This window comes from Podarcis pityusensis, assembly GCF_964106645.2.
Source record: "Podarcis pityusensis genome assembly, chromosome: W".
In the NCBI taxonomy this organism is placed as follows: domain Eukaryota; kingdom Metazoa; phylum Chordata; class Lepidosauria; order Squamata; family Lacertidae; genus Podarcis; species Podarcis pityusensis.
Genome location: NC_138045.1, coordinates 23,958,121 through 23,972,382, shown reverse-complemented (window position 1 = coordinate 23,972,382; position 14,262 = coordinate 23,958,121). Strand labels below are relative to the sequence as shown.

Sequence of the window (14,262 nt, the reverse complement as noted above, 5' to 3'; positions counted from 1 at the left end):
TCGATGGCAGGGAGCTGTTGGGAGGAGAAGTCAGCTTGCAGACCGTCCCAATGATAATGAAGGTGGCAAGGCACACCGAACTGATAGCGTTTAATGTGGCCACCTTGGGAGGAGCTCCCATTATATTGGGGATGAGCTGGCTAGCGTTACATGATCCGCTGGTGGGCTGGCATCAGAGAGTGGTTTCTTTTGGTTCAGCACATTGCTTAGAACACTGCAAAGAGGGAAAGGGTTTGGCAGGGGCCCAAGCCACCCTAGCAGGGACTGAAGTAACGGAGAACGTGAAGGTACCACGACAATACGCAGATCTCCGCGACGTCTTCAGCGAAAGGGAAGCTGACCAACTACCCCCGCATAGACCCTTTGACTGTCAAATCAATTTACTCCCTGGGGCACAGCTCCCTGTAGGCAAGCTGTACGCCATGTCAGACAGAGAGATGCAGGAGCTAAGAGAGTTCATTGACAAGAACCTGAAGAGAGGGTTCATCAGAGAGTCCAGGGCGGTGGGGGGCAGCCCAGTGTTTTTTGTGGATAAAAAAAACACGAACAAGCCGAGGCTTGTGTGTGACTTCAGGGCCTTAAATGCAGTGTCAGAACCAGTGGCTTTCCCTATGCCCAGGATTGACGACATTTTGACAAGGGTCAGGAAGGGAAAGATTTTTACTAAACTGGACCTAAGGGGGGCGTACAACCTGATACGAATAAGGAAGGGGGATGAATGGAAAACCACCATGTTCACCCCTTTGGGGGCATTTGAATATTTAGTTATGCCCTTCGGCCTACAAGGAGGCTCCGCGTGCTTTCAATCGTTTATGAACCATGTCCTGGGGCCTTTGCTTTACAAGAATTGTGTGGCCTTCTTAGACGATGTGTTGGTGTATTCTGAGAATGAGGAGCAGCATGTGAGAGACGTCAGAGAAGTGTTGAGCAGGCTGCAAGCCAACCAGCTGTGGGTGAAACTGGAGAAGTGTCAGTTTCATACCAAGGAGGTGGAATTCCTGGGGTATCGCCTGTCAGACAAGGGATTGGCCATGGATCCCGGCAAGGTCCAGGCGGTGCTGGAATGGAAAACACCCAAAACAAGGAAGGATGTGCAGAGGTTCCTAGGATTTGGGAACTTCTATCGTAAGTTCATCCGAAACTTTGCCCACCTGACGGCGCCCATTACGGACTGTCTCAGCAGTAAGAAGAAGTTCGTTTGGACTGAGGAGGCGGAGCGAGCATTTGAGGAACTAAAAAGGGCCTTCGCCTCGGAACAACAACTCCTGCATGTGGATTTACAAAAACCGATGAGAGTGGAAACTGACGCATCAGACAGAGCTATTGGGGCGGTGCTTCTGCAGCCAGGGAAGGAGGAGTCAGAGTGGAGACCGTGTGCCTTTTTTTCGCGAAAGCTGAACAAATCCGAGAGGAACTACACGGTGTATGACCGAGAACTACTAGCCATTCATGAGGCGTTCCGGAGATGGAGGCACCTGCTAATTGGCGCACAACATAAGGTGCAAGTGTGCACTGACCACAAGAACCTAGAGTATTGGAGGACGGCACGAGTGCTCAACCAACGGCAAGTGAGATGGGCCCAGGAGTTCTCCAAATTTAACTTTGAGATTTGTTACGTGCCAGGCCCAGAGAACATTAGGGCGGACGCTCTCTCACGCAAACCTGAATATTTGGAGGGGGAGGGAGCACCCGAAGAGAGACATGTCATTCCAGAGGACCGCTGGGTGTGTGGGGCGGCATTGGTGGGACAAAGAGAACTGGTAGAGGAAACAGAGAATGATGAATACGCCCAGAATAAGCTCAGAGGTCTTAGGGGTGAGGGAGAGGAACCAGGGGGTTTCGAGGAAAGAAATGGAGCTTTGTATTACAAAGGGGCACTGTATATCCCTGAAGGAGACTTAAGGGGGAGGGTACTCAAGCAGTTGCACGACAGCCCCACGGCGGGGCATTTTGGACAACACAAAACCATGTGGTTGGTCACCAGGGAATTTTGGTGGCCTAAGGTGAGGGAAGATGTACGGGAGTATGTAAGAGGGTGTGAGCAATGCCAGCGAGCCAAAGGGGAGAGGCGGGCACCGGCGGGGCTATTAGAACCCTTACCAACCCCAGAACGACCTTGGGAGGCAGTGTCGATAGATTTTATGACTGATCTGCCGAAGTCCAAGGGGAAAACAGCCATCATGGTGGTGGTAGACCTACTAACAAAGATGTGCCACTTTGTAGCCTGCTCGCATGCAGTCACGGCGGAAGAGACAGCGAAGTTATTTGTAGAACACATTTTTAGGTTGCACGGGTGCCATTGAGGGTGGTCTCAGACCGAGGAAAACAATTTACTTCCAGGTTCTGGAGGAAGCTCATGAGCTTACTGCAGGTGGAGGTCAACTTTTCGACTGCCCGGCACCCTGAAACCAACGGGCAGGCGGAAAGAGCAAACGGGGTCCTCCAGCAATACCTGAGGTGTTATGTCAATGACAGAGAGAATGACTGGGTAGAAAAGTTGGCGCTGGCGGAATTTGCCTACAACAATGCCGAGAATGTGTCCACAGGGATGAGCCCCTTCTTGGCTAATTATGGGTGTCATCCCAGGGCTTTCCCAGGGGGAGAAGGGGAGAGATGGGGTGTCCCGGCAGCCGAGCATTTTGTAGAAGAAATGGAAGCAATCCATCGTCAGCTCCAACTCAACTTAGAAAGGGCGAAGGAAGAATACAAGAGGCAGGCAGACAAGAACCGAAGGGAAGGTGAAACCATAAGGGTGGGAGATAGGGTGTGGCTGTCAACCCAAGGGTTGCCGTTCAAAGGAGGTTGTAAGAAATTAAGACCCAGGAGATTGGGTCCCTTTGAGGTCATTCAACAGGTCAACCCAGTGGCTTTCAGGCTCCGGTTACCCAACCACATGAAACTGCACCCAGTATTTCACAGGTCGTTACTGTCACCGTATGAGGGGGGACGAGAAGGGATGGCCACTCGGGGACCGGTCATAGAAGAAAGGGAATGCAGCAGCCATGTGGCAGAAATCCTCGACGCCAGATGGAAGGGGGATCAGGTGGAGTATTTGGTAGCGTGGGAAGGAGAACCGGAGTCAGAAAACACTTGGGTAATGGCAGAAGATATCAATGACGAGGTATTGATAGAAACGTTCCATCAAAGGTTCCCAAGGAAACCTCAGCCTGTGGAGAGGTTCCGGAGGGAATACTTTGGGACCACCGATGAGGAGGAGGAGTTGGAAGGATTCTCGGAATCGGAAGGGGAAGGGGAGATGGACTCTGAGGAGGAGGAGTACTTCGAGACCAGGAACCGCAACAGGTGGAGAGAAGTGTTCGGGACATCGGAAGATGAAGGAAGTTCATTCCGGGGTTTTGCCTCCTCACCGCCCGTAGAGGAGGGGGCGAGAGGGGATGAAGGGGGCCCTGGAGGGGAGGTGGATGTCAGGGAACTGCCATCGGAAGGAAGGGAAGTGAAAGGGCTCACACAGGTTGGGAGAGACTCAGCAGCTGAAGAGGGAACCAGTAGGGGGAGACGAGCTGAGCTGAGGGAAAGGGAGCTGGAGGGATGGCTCAGAGACACTTCCAGCGAAAACAGTGGGGAGGTTTCAGGACCTCCTGTAGGGACACCCACTCCTCGCCGGAAACTGTCACGCAGAGAGTCCAGAAGACGTGTTTCCGTTAAGGAGCTTTTATGTTGGAAGCGATTCCGAAAGCAACCACTGTCGGAATCTGCCAGCGACTGACGGAGCCATGTTTAAGGGGCTCCGTTACAGACAGAGGTTTGCAAACTTGACCAAACTCTGAGGGACTAGGATTTTACACACAAGCAGCTCATCGTCCCATCACAAATTCTTCCTTTATTTTTAACCATAAAATGTCCAAGTCCTTAATTTCTTCCTGTTTTGACTGTCTTCTATCCCCTGGCGTTCCTCCATCCCACCCCCCCTTTTCCCCCTGGCATTTTTAAGCATATAACTCAATATTATACTTTCACCACTAGAGGGAGCATGTACTCCAAAGAGCCGAAAAGCGAGTTAATGACAAATTGTAATTTGGGCAATGACCCTTAGGGGTCCTCAGATGTTTTCCCTTCTCTTCACTATAGCTTTCAATTTCTTTGTCTTAGCCACACACTTTAAAGATCACCCATTTAAATGCACATCAAGTACTGTCTCAAAAGAAAAGGAAAGGAAAAAAGAAGTAATACAAGTCAGAAATATATAGAGCTTGTCCCAACTACTGTCTCAATTTAAAGGTCCTTTTCTGGTCTTCCGCCACTTGTTGGCTCAATCCAATTTATAGATCCAGGTGGAGTTGTAATCCAATCAGGGAGCCAGGGAGGTGATTTTTCTAGCCACTCGCAGGCTTAATCCTCAAAGGATATTTGGGTATAAAGCGTTTTTCCAAATTAAATTCCTCCCTTCTCATTCCAGTGGGGGTATGAGAATGATCACAGTTTCAATTCAAACCTCTTCTATGTCCATTTAATCAGAGATGAGAGGCTTAGGGATCTCTGCAACACACTTTAAAACTTTTACTGCTCTGTCCCACTTTCACTTGTCAGTCCCTTCCAATGTTGCCAGCATTCCCCTCTGTTTTATATAAAGTTTTATACAAAGTATCTGAGTCTCTGGGCTGGAGCTCAACACGTTACTGTTTCTCCCACCGAGCCACAAAGTCTTCGCAAGAAAAGAAGAGAAACAAAGTCCCTTTTTAACTCTTTTCCCTCTTTCAACGTTATAAAATGGCGTTTGCCTCAGTGCAGTGCCTCTGAGGAGTTTCAGTTTTACACTTACTCAGCAGGAACTTTCACTTCCGCCTTTGTTCTTATGTCTTTGTTCTCTGCGCCATCTTTACACTGCAGCCAGGACGAACTCCCTTTTTGCATCCCTTGGCTGGTCAAATTCTTTGAATTCCTCCCGATTGTCAGTGTTTAAAAATATCCCATTTTTCGGAATTCAATTTTATCGTGGAAACTTGGCACTTTCATCAGAAGCCTGAGACTGCACAGCGTGAGGTCCGAGGTGCTTCCCCTTCGCGCCCGCAGCTCTATCCTGTCCTCGGATTATTATTTAAACCCAAGAAGCAGGAGAGCACGTCTGGGCACCACTGGGTGCTCCGTCCCTCAAGGTATTCCCCTTGAGGTTCCAAGGTCCGCAGGGTACTTGCGGACCTCTAAAAAGCCCCCGCGCTGCTCAGAATTCCCCGAGAGGCTATTCCGCACTTCTTCATGGTGTCCCTGCCAAACCGGAAGCCGGCACTGCTCATACTTTTGAAAACCAATATTTAAAAAAAATAAAAATACATTTTAAAAAAACCACCAGTGTGATGCAGCAGCAAAAAAGGTTACACTATTTTAGGTTGCATCAACAGAAGTATAGTGTCCAGATCAAGGGAAGTAATAGTACCACTCTATTCTGCCTTGCTCAGACCCCACCTAGAATACTGTGTCCAATTCTGGGCTCCACAAACTGGAACGTGTGAAGAGGAGGGCAACCAAGATGATCAAGGGTCTGGAAACTAAGCCTTACAAGGAGCGCATGAAGGAGTTGGGTATGTTTAGCCTGGAAAAGTGGAGACTGAAAAGAAATAGCCATCTTCAAATATCTGCTCTGGAGGGTAGGACTTGAACCAATGGCTTCAAGTGACAAGAAAGGAGATTTCAACTAAACATTCGGGAAAATTTTTTGACAGTAAGAGCTATTCAACAGTGGAACAGGCTCCCATGAGAGGTGGTGGACTCTCCTTCCTTGGAGGTTTATAAAGAGAGTTTGGATGGCCATTTGTCATGAATGCTTTCGCCGAGATTCCTGCATTGCAGGGCGTTGGAGTAGATGACCCTTGGGTACATTCCAGCTCTAAGATTCTATTATTCTTGCTAGTAGTTCTCACATGCTCATGTTTAACCAGTGCTTGAGCAGTAGCAAACTGAGGTGCTGCATGATATACAACTCCAGATATTGCATGTTTGAAGAAATGTTTCCTTTAAGAGTCCAGTGGTGGGGAACCTGTGGCCCTCCATATGTAGCCGAACTATGACTCCCATCAGCATGGCCAATGGTCAATGGGAGATGTAGCCCAGAAACATATAGAGGGCAAGAGGTCCCCCCACTCTTTAACTCAATCAACTTAAACTGGGTGATTTTTGGAAGCTCTACGATTACAAGACACTTACTTGGAACCTGCTGCCCAGGCTGTTGCCACGTCTGATAAGTGCCACCCCAACCCTGCGTCATGAAGGTCTGAGGACCGCTGTGGAGGACAAGATCATTAGTGATTGAAGGGAAAAGGAGCTGGTCCATCCACAATGATGTGTCCATATTAAAATTTGTCAAAAAGGGTTGAAACAGACCATAGTATGCACAAGATTAGCTCTGGACTCGTTTCACTACCAACTCATCAATATTAAAAAAGAACACTGATTCCAGTGGAGTTTTTTTTAAAAAAAAAATCAGGTGTAGGGAATCTTTCGCTACTTCCCCCCACATGTTGCTGGACTACACCTCCCATGAGCCCCAGCAAGCATGGCCAATGTTCAGGGATGATGAGAGTTGTAGTTCAGCAACATGAGGGCCACAGGTTTCCCATACTTGATTTTAATTAATGGCAAGAACGTTCCCTGCCCAACCAATAATCCAAGAGTCTTCCTGGAAGGTACCAATGAGCTTTATGATGGGAAGGAAAGTCCCAACTATATTTATTGGCCATCCAAGGCTGCATGTGGCCACAGCCCCTGCCTGCCCCTCCCCCCTCCCAATCCAGGCACCTCAAAATTACAGAATTTATTTAAGTTTCTCAGGGAAAAGCATAGACGACTTGTTCTTCTGTAAAAGCATCATGAACCCAGGATGCTGCTTAATGCTACCATCACAACTACAGCTATATTTGGTGGGCCGGGGAGTGGGGAGGATCTAACGGTGATGGGAATGCAAGCAAGATGGCTACGTACTTTTGGTGAGGTGCAGCAGGTGCTTGATTGAAGGGGCTCTGGCTGAAACCCCCAGGGCCACCCAGACCAGTACACTGGAGAAGGAACAAACAGGTAATTAATTGACCTTTCTGTCACTCAGGCTACAAGGTAATTGAGAGTGCATCTAAGAGTTAAGGAGCTGTGGAAGGCTTCTCAATATGAATAATTTTATTTCATTTAACAGATTTATAAACAGATTCATGGCCAGAGGCTATTCAAAGCAGAGTACAAGATAAAACAGGATAAACACAACAAAACCTGCTTTCTAAAAAAAGCAATAAAATCATTCCTACAAACCTCTAAAAGCAATCAATTCTTGTATTACAAATCCTAAAGAAACAATAAAACTGTAGTTGCAAATAATTAATATTCCATAAGTGATCAGGTCACCCAAAGGGGAAAGTCTTCTTAAATAAAAAATGCCTTCAAATAGGCATCTGAACACTGTGACATTAGGTGCCTGTCTAATTTTGCTGGTAAATGACCCCAAAATTCTTATGCAAGGTACATAGTGAGTGTTGAATGGGGCTCTGGGCCACAGAACAATTTTCCTGTCTGTACAGTGGCAAAAATGTTGTTGGCATCCATCTGTCTCGAGAAGTCAAACCGCTGCGTTAGCAGCATCAAATCGACCTCTTCTGGGGTGCAAGCCTGGGCAGTGTGTATGGAGGTCCTGGGCCACCCAGACAACAAAATCCACCTCTCTGCCTTGAGATGTGGTCCAAATGAAAGCAGAGCAATATATTTGGCACCAGCTTGGCTGCAGGAGTTGCCCGAAGTAGGCATACAAGGCGCCATCCAACCATTTTAGGGACTCCAGTCTGGATTTTTGTAGGTTTACTCCTTAGCATTTTCTTCTCTCAAAGGTGTAATGATGACACAAGAAAATTATGTAAATGTTTTGCTATCATTGGTCTTTAATGTATAGTATGATTGTGTGTTGTGCAAGGGTTACATTCTGGGAATGGCGTATCTGTCCCTGCGTGACCATCTTTACCTTCTAAGCAAGGCAGAGAGTTTAAAAGCTCTTTCTGTGCCAAGCTTGTGTGCAATTAATTTGCAGGATTTCAACCAGTTAGTTTTCAACCACACAAGGTTGAAATCACACAAGTTAATTGTGTGTAAGATGTGATCATACTGTACTGTAATCTGCAAAACATTATTTTATTTTTAAAAAAGGAAGAAGCAAACAGAAGGGAAGAGAAGGAGCAGCAACTCACACCAACTTTCTCATCTATGAGGTGTCTCGCAAGCTCAATCTGCTGGGGGACACCCCGAATGGTGAACATCCGTATGCTGGGGTCTGTGCTGGGAGGTGAGTTTCTCTGGAGCTCTACATGGGCCCCAGACTGTTGGTTTATGTTCTTGATATTCTCTCCACCTGCAAGGAAGCAAGAGGGGAGGAAGAAAAGGGAGGTAGAACCTGCTCAGTCTTCCACTTTATATTTTCAGCAGTTATCAAAGATGCGTGGAAGTAGGAAGATCCAATCACCTGGATTAGATCAGTCCTTGCCACCCTGGCATGCCCTTCAGATGTTTTGGACTGCAATTCTCATCATGCTCTGGTCAGCATAAAAAATGCAAGCAATAAGCCAATCAAAATATCTAAAAACAATTCCAATACAGATGCACACTGGGATGAGGGAGCTCTTCCATAGGTGTTGGAAATACAACAGAGATTGTGCCCATCTAACATTCAAAGGGGGAGGGAATTTCAAAGGCTAGTGTCAGGAGTCCAGGTTCCAGCTTGATAATACAGTAACGTACGTAATTAAAAAGGAGGATTTATTGCAAAAACAAACAGATAGCTCCGGATGGCTCTAACGAAGCCGCTGACATTATCACTCAAGATGACCCTTCTGAAGACTTCTTCCAGTTCCTACAGAAGATATTGAACTTTTGCACCTTTAATCTCTTGCTTTCCTTCCCGTCTAGCAGCCCTCCCATTCACCAACTCTTCAGACTTATTGGATCAGCTCCAGCCTCTTCCTTTTCTGATAGACTATCTCTGTGTCTGTTCATGCCTGTTTGAGCTTCCTGAGAGCTTTGGCTGTGTTCCAGCCCGCTCTCAGTCGTTCCCTTGGCAACCGGCATTCCAATGTCCAGGGGAGTCGGCACTGGCCGCTGTTCCACCTGCATCAAATCTAAACCTCTCTGTTCTGCAGCCGGCTGAAAAGTTCCACTAGGAGCTGGCTCATTCCTGACAGGTAGGGACCACAACACTAAATGCCTGATTCCTATATTCAGGGCCACCTTTTTTTAATTTGAAAAAAGTAATAAATTCATTAGTAAGAACTCCCTTGTTTTTCTGTGCCTCTTGCTGCCACTGGGGGGGGGGGGGTTAGAATTCCCCAAAGCCTGACACCTTCCTGGTGTCTCTATTTTCCAGGGAGAGTTCCGGAATTACAGAAGCCATACTGATTTCTGATTTGATCCCAGAATGTCCTGCTTGGCCTTTTTCCTTCCCACCATGTCTTGGATAACAATTAAAAGTGGTGTTTGTGTGTATAGGTGCAAAAATGGAGTCCTGTTTATACTGAAAATACAATACCTGCACCAAAGGAAGGAAATGGTGAAGCTGCCATATGAAGCCCTTGCTATTGTTTTGAAGGAAAATGCCACCAATCCACTTTAAATTCTTTAATTGCAATACTTCAGCAGCTAGCCATTTTTTAGGAAACACATTGACTGTTGATTCATTTATTGTAAATGAAGCCTTACACTGCAAGCCTTTTCTTCTTCGGCAATCACTCGTAGCCTAATGCTGCTACTACTACTACTACTACTACTACTACTACTACTACTAATACCCTGCCCATCTGGCTGGATTTTCCCAGCCACTCTGGGTGGCTTACAGCAGGCAGGTCCAGCTACAAGTAGCCTGAGATCTACCATCCAATATCAAAAACTGGCAGTGATCTACCACACTCTCCCATTGTCATTCTTCAACTTAAACATATTATATTTGGCTGAGCTTATGAGAAAAATAATAACAAATGATAGTCGCTTCCATAAAACCTGAAAAGTTCATCCTAAATTAATATATTTTTAAAAATACATACTTTGTATACTTGTAATAACATAAGAAAATAACATTGAGGACAGGGTCCTATATAATCAGAACATGATGCACAGATTGTTGTTCACAAAAAGCTCATGCCATAATAAATGTGTTAAACCTTTAAAGTGCCCCAGGACTCTTGCTGTTTTTCAAATGAGTCAGGGGCACATGTCAACCACAGTGGTTTCCCCCATAGTTCGAAGCAGAAATTGGGTAAACTCAACTGCAGAGTTGACAGCCTTCAAACACCACCTTAAGAACTGGACGAAACCTGTAGAAGCCCTTTCCCCTGGATCCAACCCACCCCTTCCTTTCGAGTAAACCTAAACCAGCCCTTTCTCTCTTGGAGGAGCCAGTGCACACACCTTCCCGCGTGGGTGGGATGGCAGCAGCTAGGAAGGGTCCCCCCCTCCCTTGAATGTGAGAGAGCTCATCCGTTTACAGCAGGGAGGGAGGAGGAAATGCAGTCCTCTCCTCGAGGGCTGGATCCTGGAATGTCCAGCACCATCTCCCTCCCTCCCTCCCTCTCTCTCTCTCCCCAAAGCAGCCCTTTCCCTCAAGGAGTGCACTGGGAGCCAATGTAGATGTTTTAGGACCAGTGCTATATGGTCCCGGTGGCTACTCCCAGTCACCACTCTAGCTGCTGCATTCTGGATTAATTGTAGTTTCCAAGTCACCTTCAAAGGTAGCCCCACATGGAGCGAATTGCAGTAGTCCTAGCGGGAGATAACCAGAGCATGCACCACTCTGGTGAGACAGGTTGTGGGCAGGTAGGGTCTCAGCCGGCATACCAGGTGAAGCTGGTAGACAGCTGCCCTGGACACAGAATTGACCTGCACCTCCATGGACAGCTGTGAGTCCAAAATGACTCCCAGACTGCGCACCTGGTCCTTCATGACCAGGCAGTCCCCACACCCGCCTGCCCCCTGTCCCCCAAAAACACTACTTCTGTCTTGTCAGGATTCAACCTCAATCTGTTAGCCGCCATCCATCCTCCAACCACCTCCAGGCACTTACACAGGACCTTGACTGCCCTCACTGTTTCTGACTTGAAGGAGAGGTAGAACTGGGTATCATCCACATACTGGTGGACACCCAGCCCAAACCCCGATGATCTCTCCCAGCAGCTTCATGTAGATGTTAAAAAGCATGGGGAAGAGGACGGAACCCTGAGGCACCCCACAAGTGAAAGTCTAGGGGGATGAACACTCATCCCCCAACACCACTTTCTGGACACGGCCCAGGATAAAGGAGCAGAACCACTGCATAGCAGTGCCCCCAGCTGCTCTAGACGGTCCAGAAGGATGTCATGGTTGATGGTATCAACGGCTGCTGAGAGATCCATGAGAGATCCACTATGGCACTTCTTTCGTTTCACTTTTACTTAATGTCAGATCACCCACGTCCATAGAGGTGAACACCAGGTCTAAGGAATGTCCGCAACTATGAGTTGGGCCAAACTTATTCAGGGACAGCCACATGGAGGCCATGCTTCCCACAAAATCCTGAGCAGCCCCTTGTAAGGTCGTGTCAGCATGGATTTGTATTTTTGCTTGCATTTCTGAGGGGACGTTCAGGTGTAATAGTTCTGATTTTGTTTTATTGATAAATAGTCCAGCTATTTCCCCAAATGATTCAATTTCCCTGGTGGCCTCTGACAAGGATGTCTCTGAGTCCAAAATCATTAGGGCAATATCATCCACAAAGAGGTTCAATAATATTCTACGTCCATTTCTTAATATTCCTTTTATTTTCTGATTAGTTCTGATAACACTAGCCAGTGCTTCCATTGACACTGCAGATAATAAGAGCATCCTTGTTTGGTGCCTCTTTGCATGCTCAAGTGTTCTGAGTCTTGTCCATTTACCTGTATTCCTGCTCTGCTACTGCTCTGCAGATTTTTAAAAATTAGTATAAGGTCATTTCCAAAGTTCACTTTAGATAGCAGCTGGAATATTTTCAATGAAATTTGTCAAAAGCCTTGTGGGCATCTAGAGAGGCTATTGCACAGGGTATTCCTAAGGCTTTTTCATTTTACGCTGCATTCAGTATTTTCTGTATAGGATCTGCTATGTGTCTATTACAAACCTCGCTTGAGCAATGTGGATTACGTTTGGTAGTATTTTGCCACTCTATCTTCTAATATGCTTGTTAATTCTTTTGCATCTTGTCCAATTAAGGAGATAGGCCTGCATGCTTCTAGATTTTCTGGATCGTTACCTGGTTTCAGTATCACAACAATTATAGAATCTTTCCATGATTTAGGCACTGTCTTGCCAGGCAATACACTGTAAAACAATCTTTGCATATGGGGCAATATCTCAGTTGTTTTTTGTTTGTTTGTTTTTAATTTTCCAGGTAAACCACCCATGTCTGATGCTTTATGTGGTTCAAGTTTCTTGATTGCTTTAGTTATATCTTCCAGCATTACTGGTGCTGCTAAGGACTGCTTTTGTTCATCTGTAATTTTCTCTAACATACTAGTTTCTATGTATTGTTGGATTGAACCCAAGTTCAAGTTTTCCTTTGTATATAGTTTATTATAAAATGTTTTGAATTGATTTCTGAACAATTTAGAATGAAATATTTGTGAGCCATTGTTTTTAGAGACCTGATTCTATTTTTGAGATTTCACTGTTTTAACTAATATGCTAATAATTTAGAATTTTTAGCACCAAATTCATTAAATTTTTGATTTAGCTATTGCACAGAGACAGATATTTTCGCAATTGCTAGTGTCTGTAATTCAGCTCTTTTCTGTATTTAATTTGCTATGTGATTTTTTTTGTTCCCAATTTGTTTATGCAGTTCAAGTTTAATGATCTCTGTCATTAAAGTGTCTCTCATTTTGGTTCTTTCCTTTTTAATACAGATGCTTGTACTTACAAATTCACCTGTAAGAACAGCCTTTAGTGTATCCCATAGTAAGGCCTCTTCATATTGTGCGGGATCATTATGGATATAAAATTATTCTATTCTTGCCTTAATTTTATCAAATACATCCCTTTTGTGTAAAAGGGCAGATTCTAATCTCCAAGTAAGCCTTTCTCTAACTTCTGGTAAGAGTTGCAATGTGGTTTCTAGCATACAGTGGTGCCTCGCAAGACAAAATTAATCCGTTCCGCGAGTCTCTTCGTCTTGCGTTTTTTTTGTCTTGCGAAGCACGGCTATTAGCGGCTTAGCGGCTATTAGCGGCTTAGCGGCTATTAACGGCTTAGCAGCTATTAATGGCTTAGCGGCTTTAAGAAAAAGGAAACAAACTCGCAAGAACTCGCAAGACGTTTCGTCTTGCGAAGCAAGCCCATAGGGAAATTCGTCTTGCGGAACGACTCAAAAAACGGAAAACTCTTTCAAAGTCTTGCGCGTTTTTCGTCTTGCGAGGCATTCGTCTTGCGAGGCACCACTGTAGTATGATCTGATATTATTATTGGTCCCATTGTAGCTTTTTAAATATTTGCTATTAATCATCATTTCTGCTTTTGAGATGGAGGTGTGAGCAGACACACTGAGAAGCTCCGCAGCAAGAATGCAAGGAGAAGCATAAATTAAAGGTGATTAAAACCTATTTAATGATTTATGGACTGGAGGAAGGCTGTGGAGGGAACTTCAGAACAACTATAACTGAGCTTATCGGCACTTTACCAGCTGGGGAATATCGAATTTCAAAAAGACGCTGTGGGCTTGCGTAGGGCTAGAAGACCAAGTCAAATAATAACACGGTCTCAAAAAAAATGAAGTGAGATGCATCAGTTCGAACTCCCCTAAAGCCACAGAAAGAAAGAAAAGCTTTGATAACAGAGCATTGGAACTGGAGCAGGGAAACCAAATAAAAGAAGACATGGGGGCGCTTAAGACAGAAATTTCAGCGATTAAACAAGACACTTCACAAATGAGAATTGATTTACAAGTCTTAACATCGCGCATGGATACAATTAAACAGTGTGTTAATGTCTTGGAGAAAGTTTCATTTGCAGCTCAGAACCAGACCAACAAACGCTTACTCCAACTGCAATCTGAACTTAGAAGGAACAACCTTAAACTTATAGGTTTTAAAAACCACCCACCTGAAGGAATTCAGGCAATTGAATATACTGTGAACTGTTGAACAGAACTGTTGGAGCTACAACAACTGGATTTAAGGATGGAGATAAATGATGTTAAAAGTTTCCCACTGAAAACCAAGAAAGCAAGAGGGGAAACATATATAACAATAATTCAATTTGCACGCACAAGGGTGCGAGATGATA

The 14,262-nt window shown here is 45.5% G+C and overlaps 1 protein-coding gene across 1 annotated transcript in view; it reads right to left on the bottom strand.

The window, feature by feature from the left end:
- Nucleotides 1-14,262, bottom strand: part of LOC308467641 (far upstream element-binding protein 3-like) — a gene marked incomplete at both ends in the record, with an annotated part of 108,855 nt that overhangs the window by 44,582 nt on the left and 50,011 nt on the right. Inside the window, 3 exons of the mRNA XM_080989372.1 lie at nt 6,160-6,236; nt 6,934-7,007; nt 8,175-8,335. Coding sequence (XP_080845498.1) covers nt 6,160-6,236; nt 6,934-7,007; nt 8,175-8,335 — 312 coding nt within the window. The remainder of the gene's footprint in view (nt 1-6,159; nt 6,237-6,933; nt 7,008-8,174; nt 8,336-14,262) is intronic.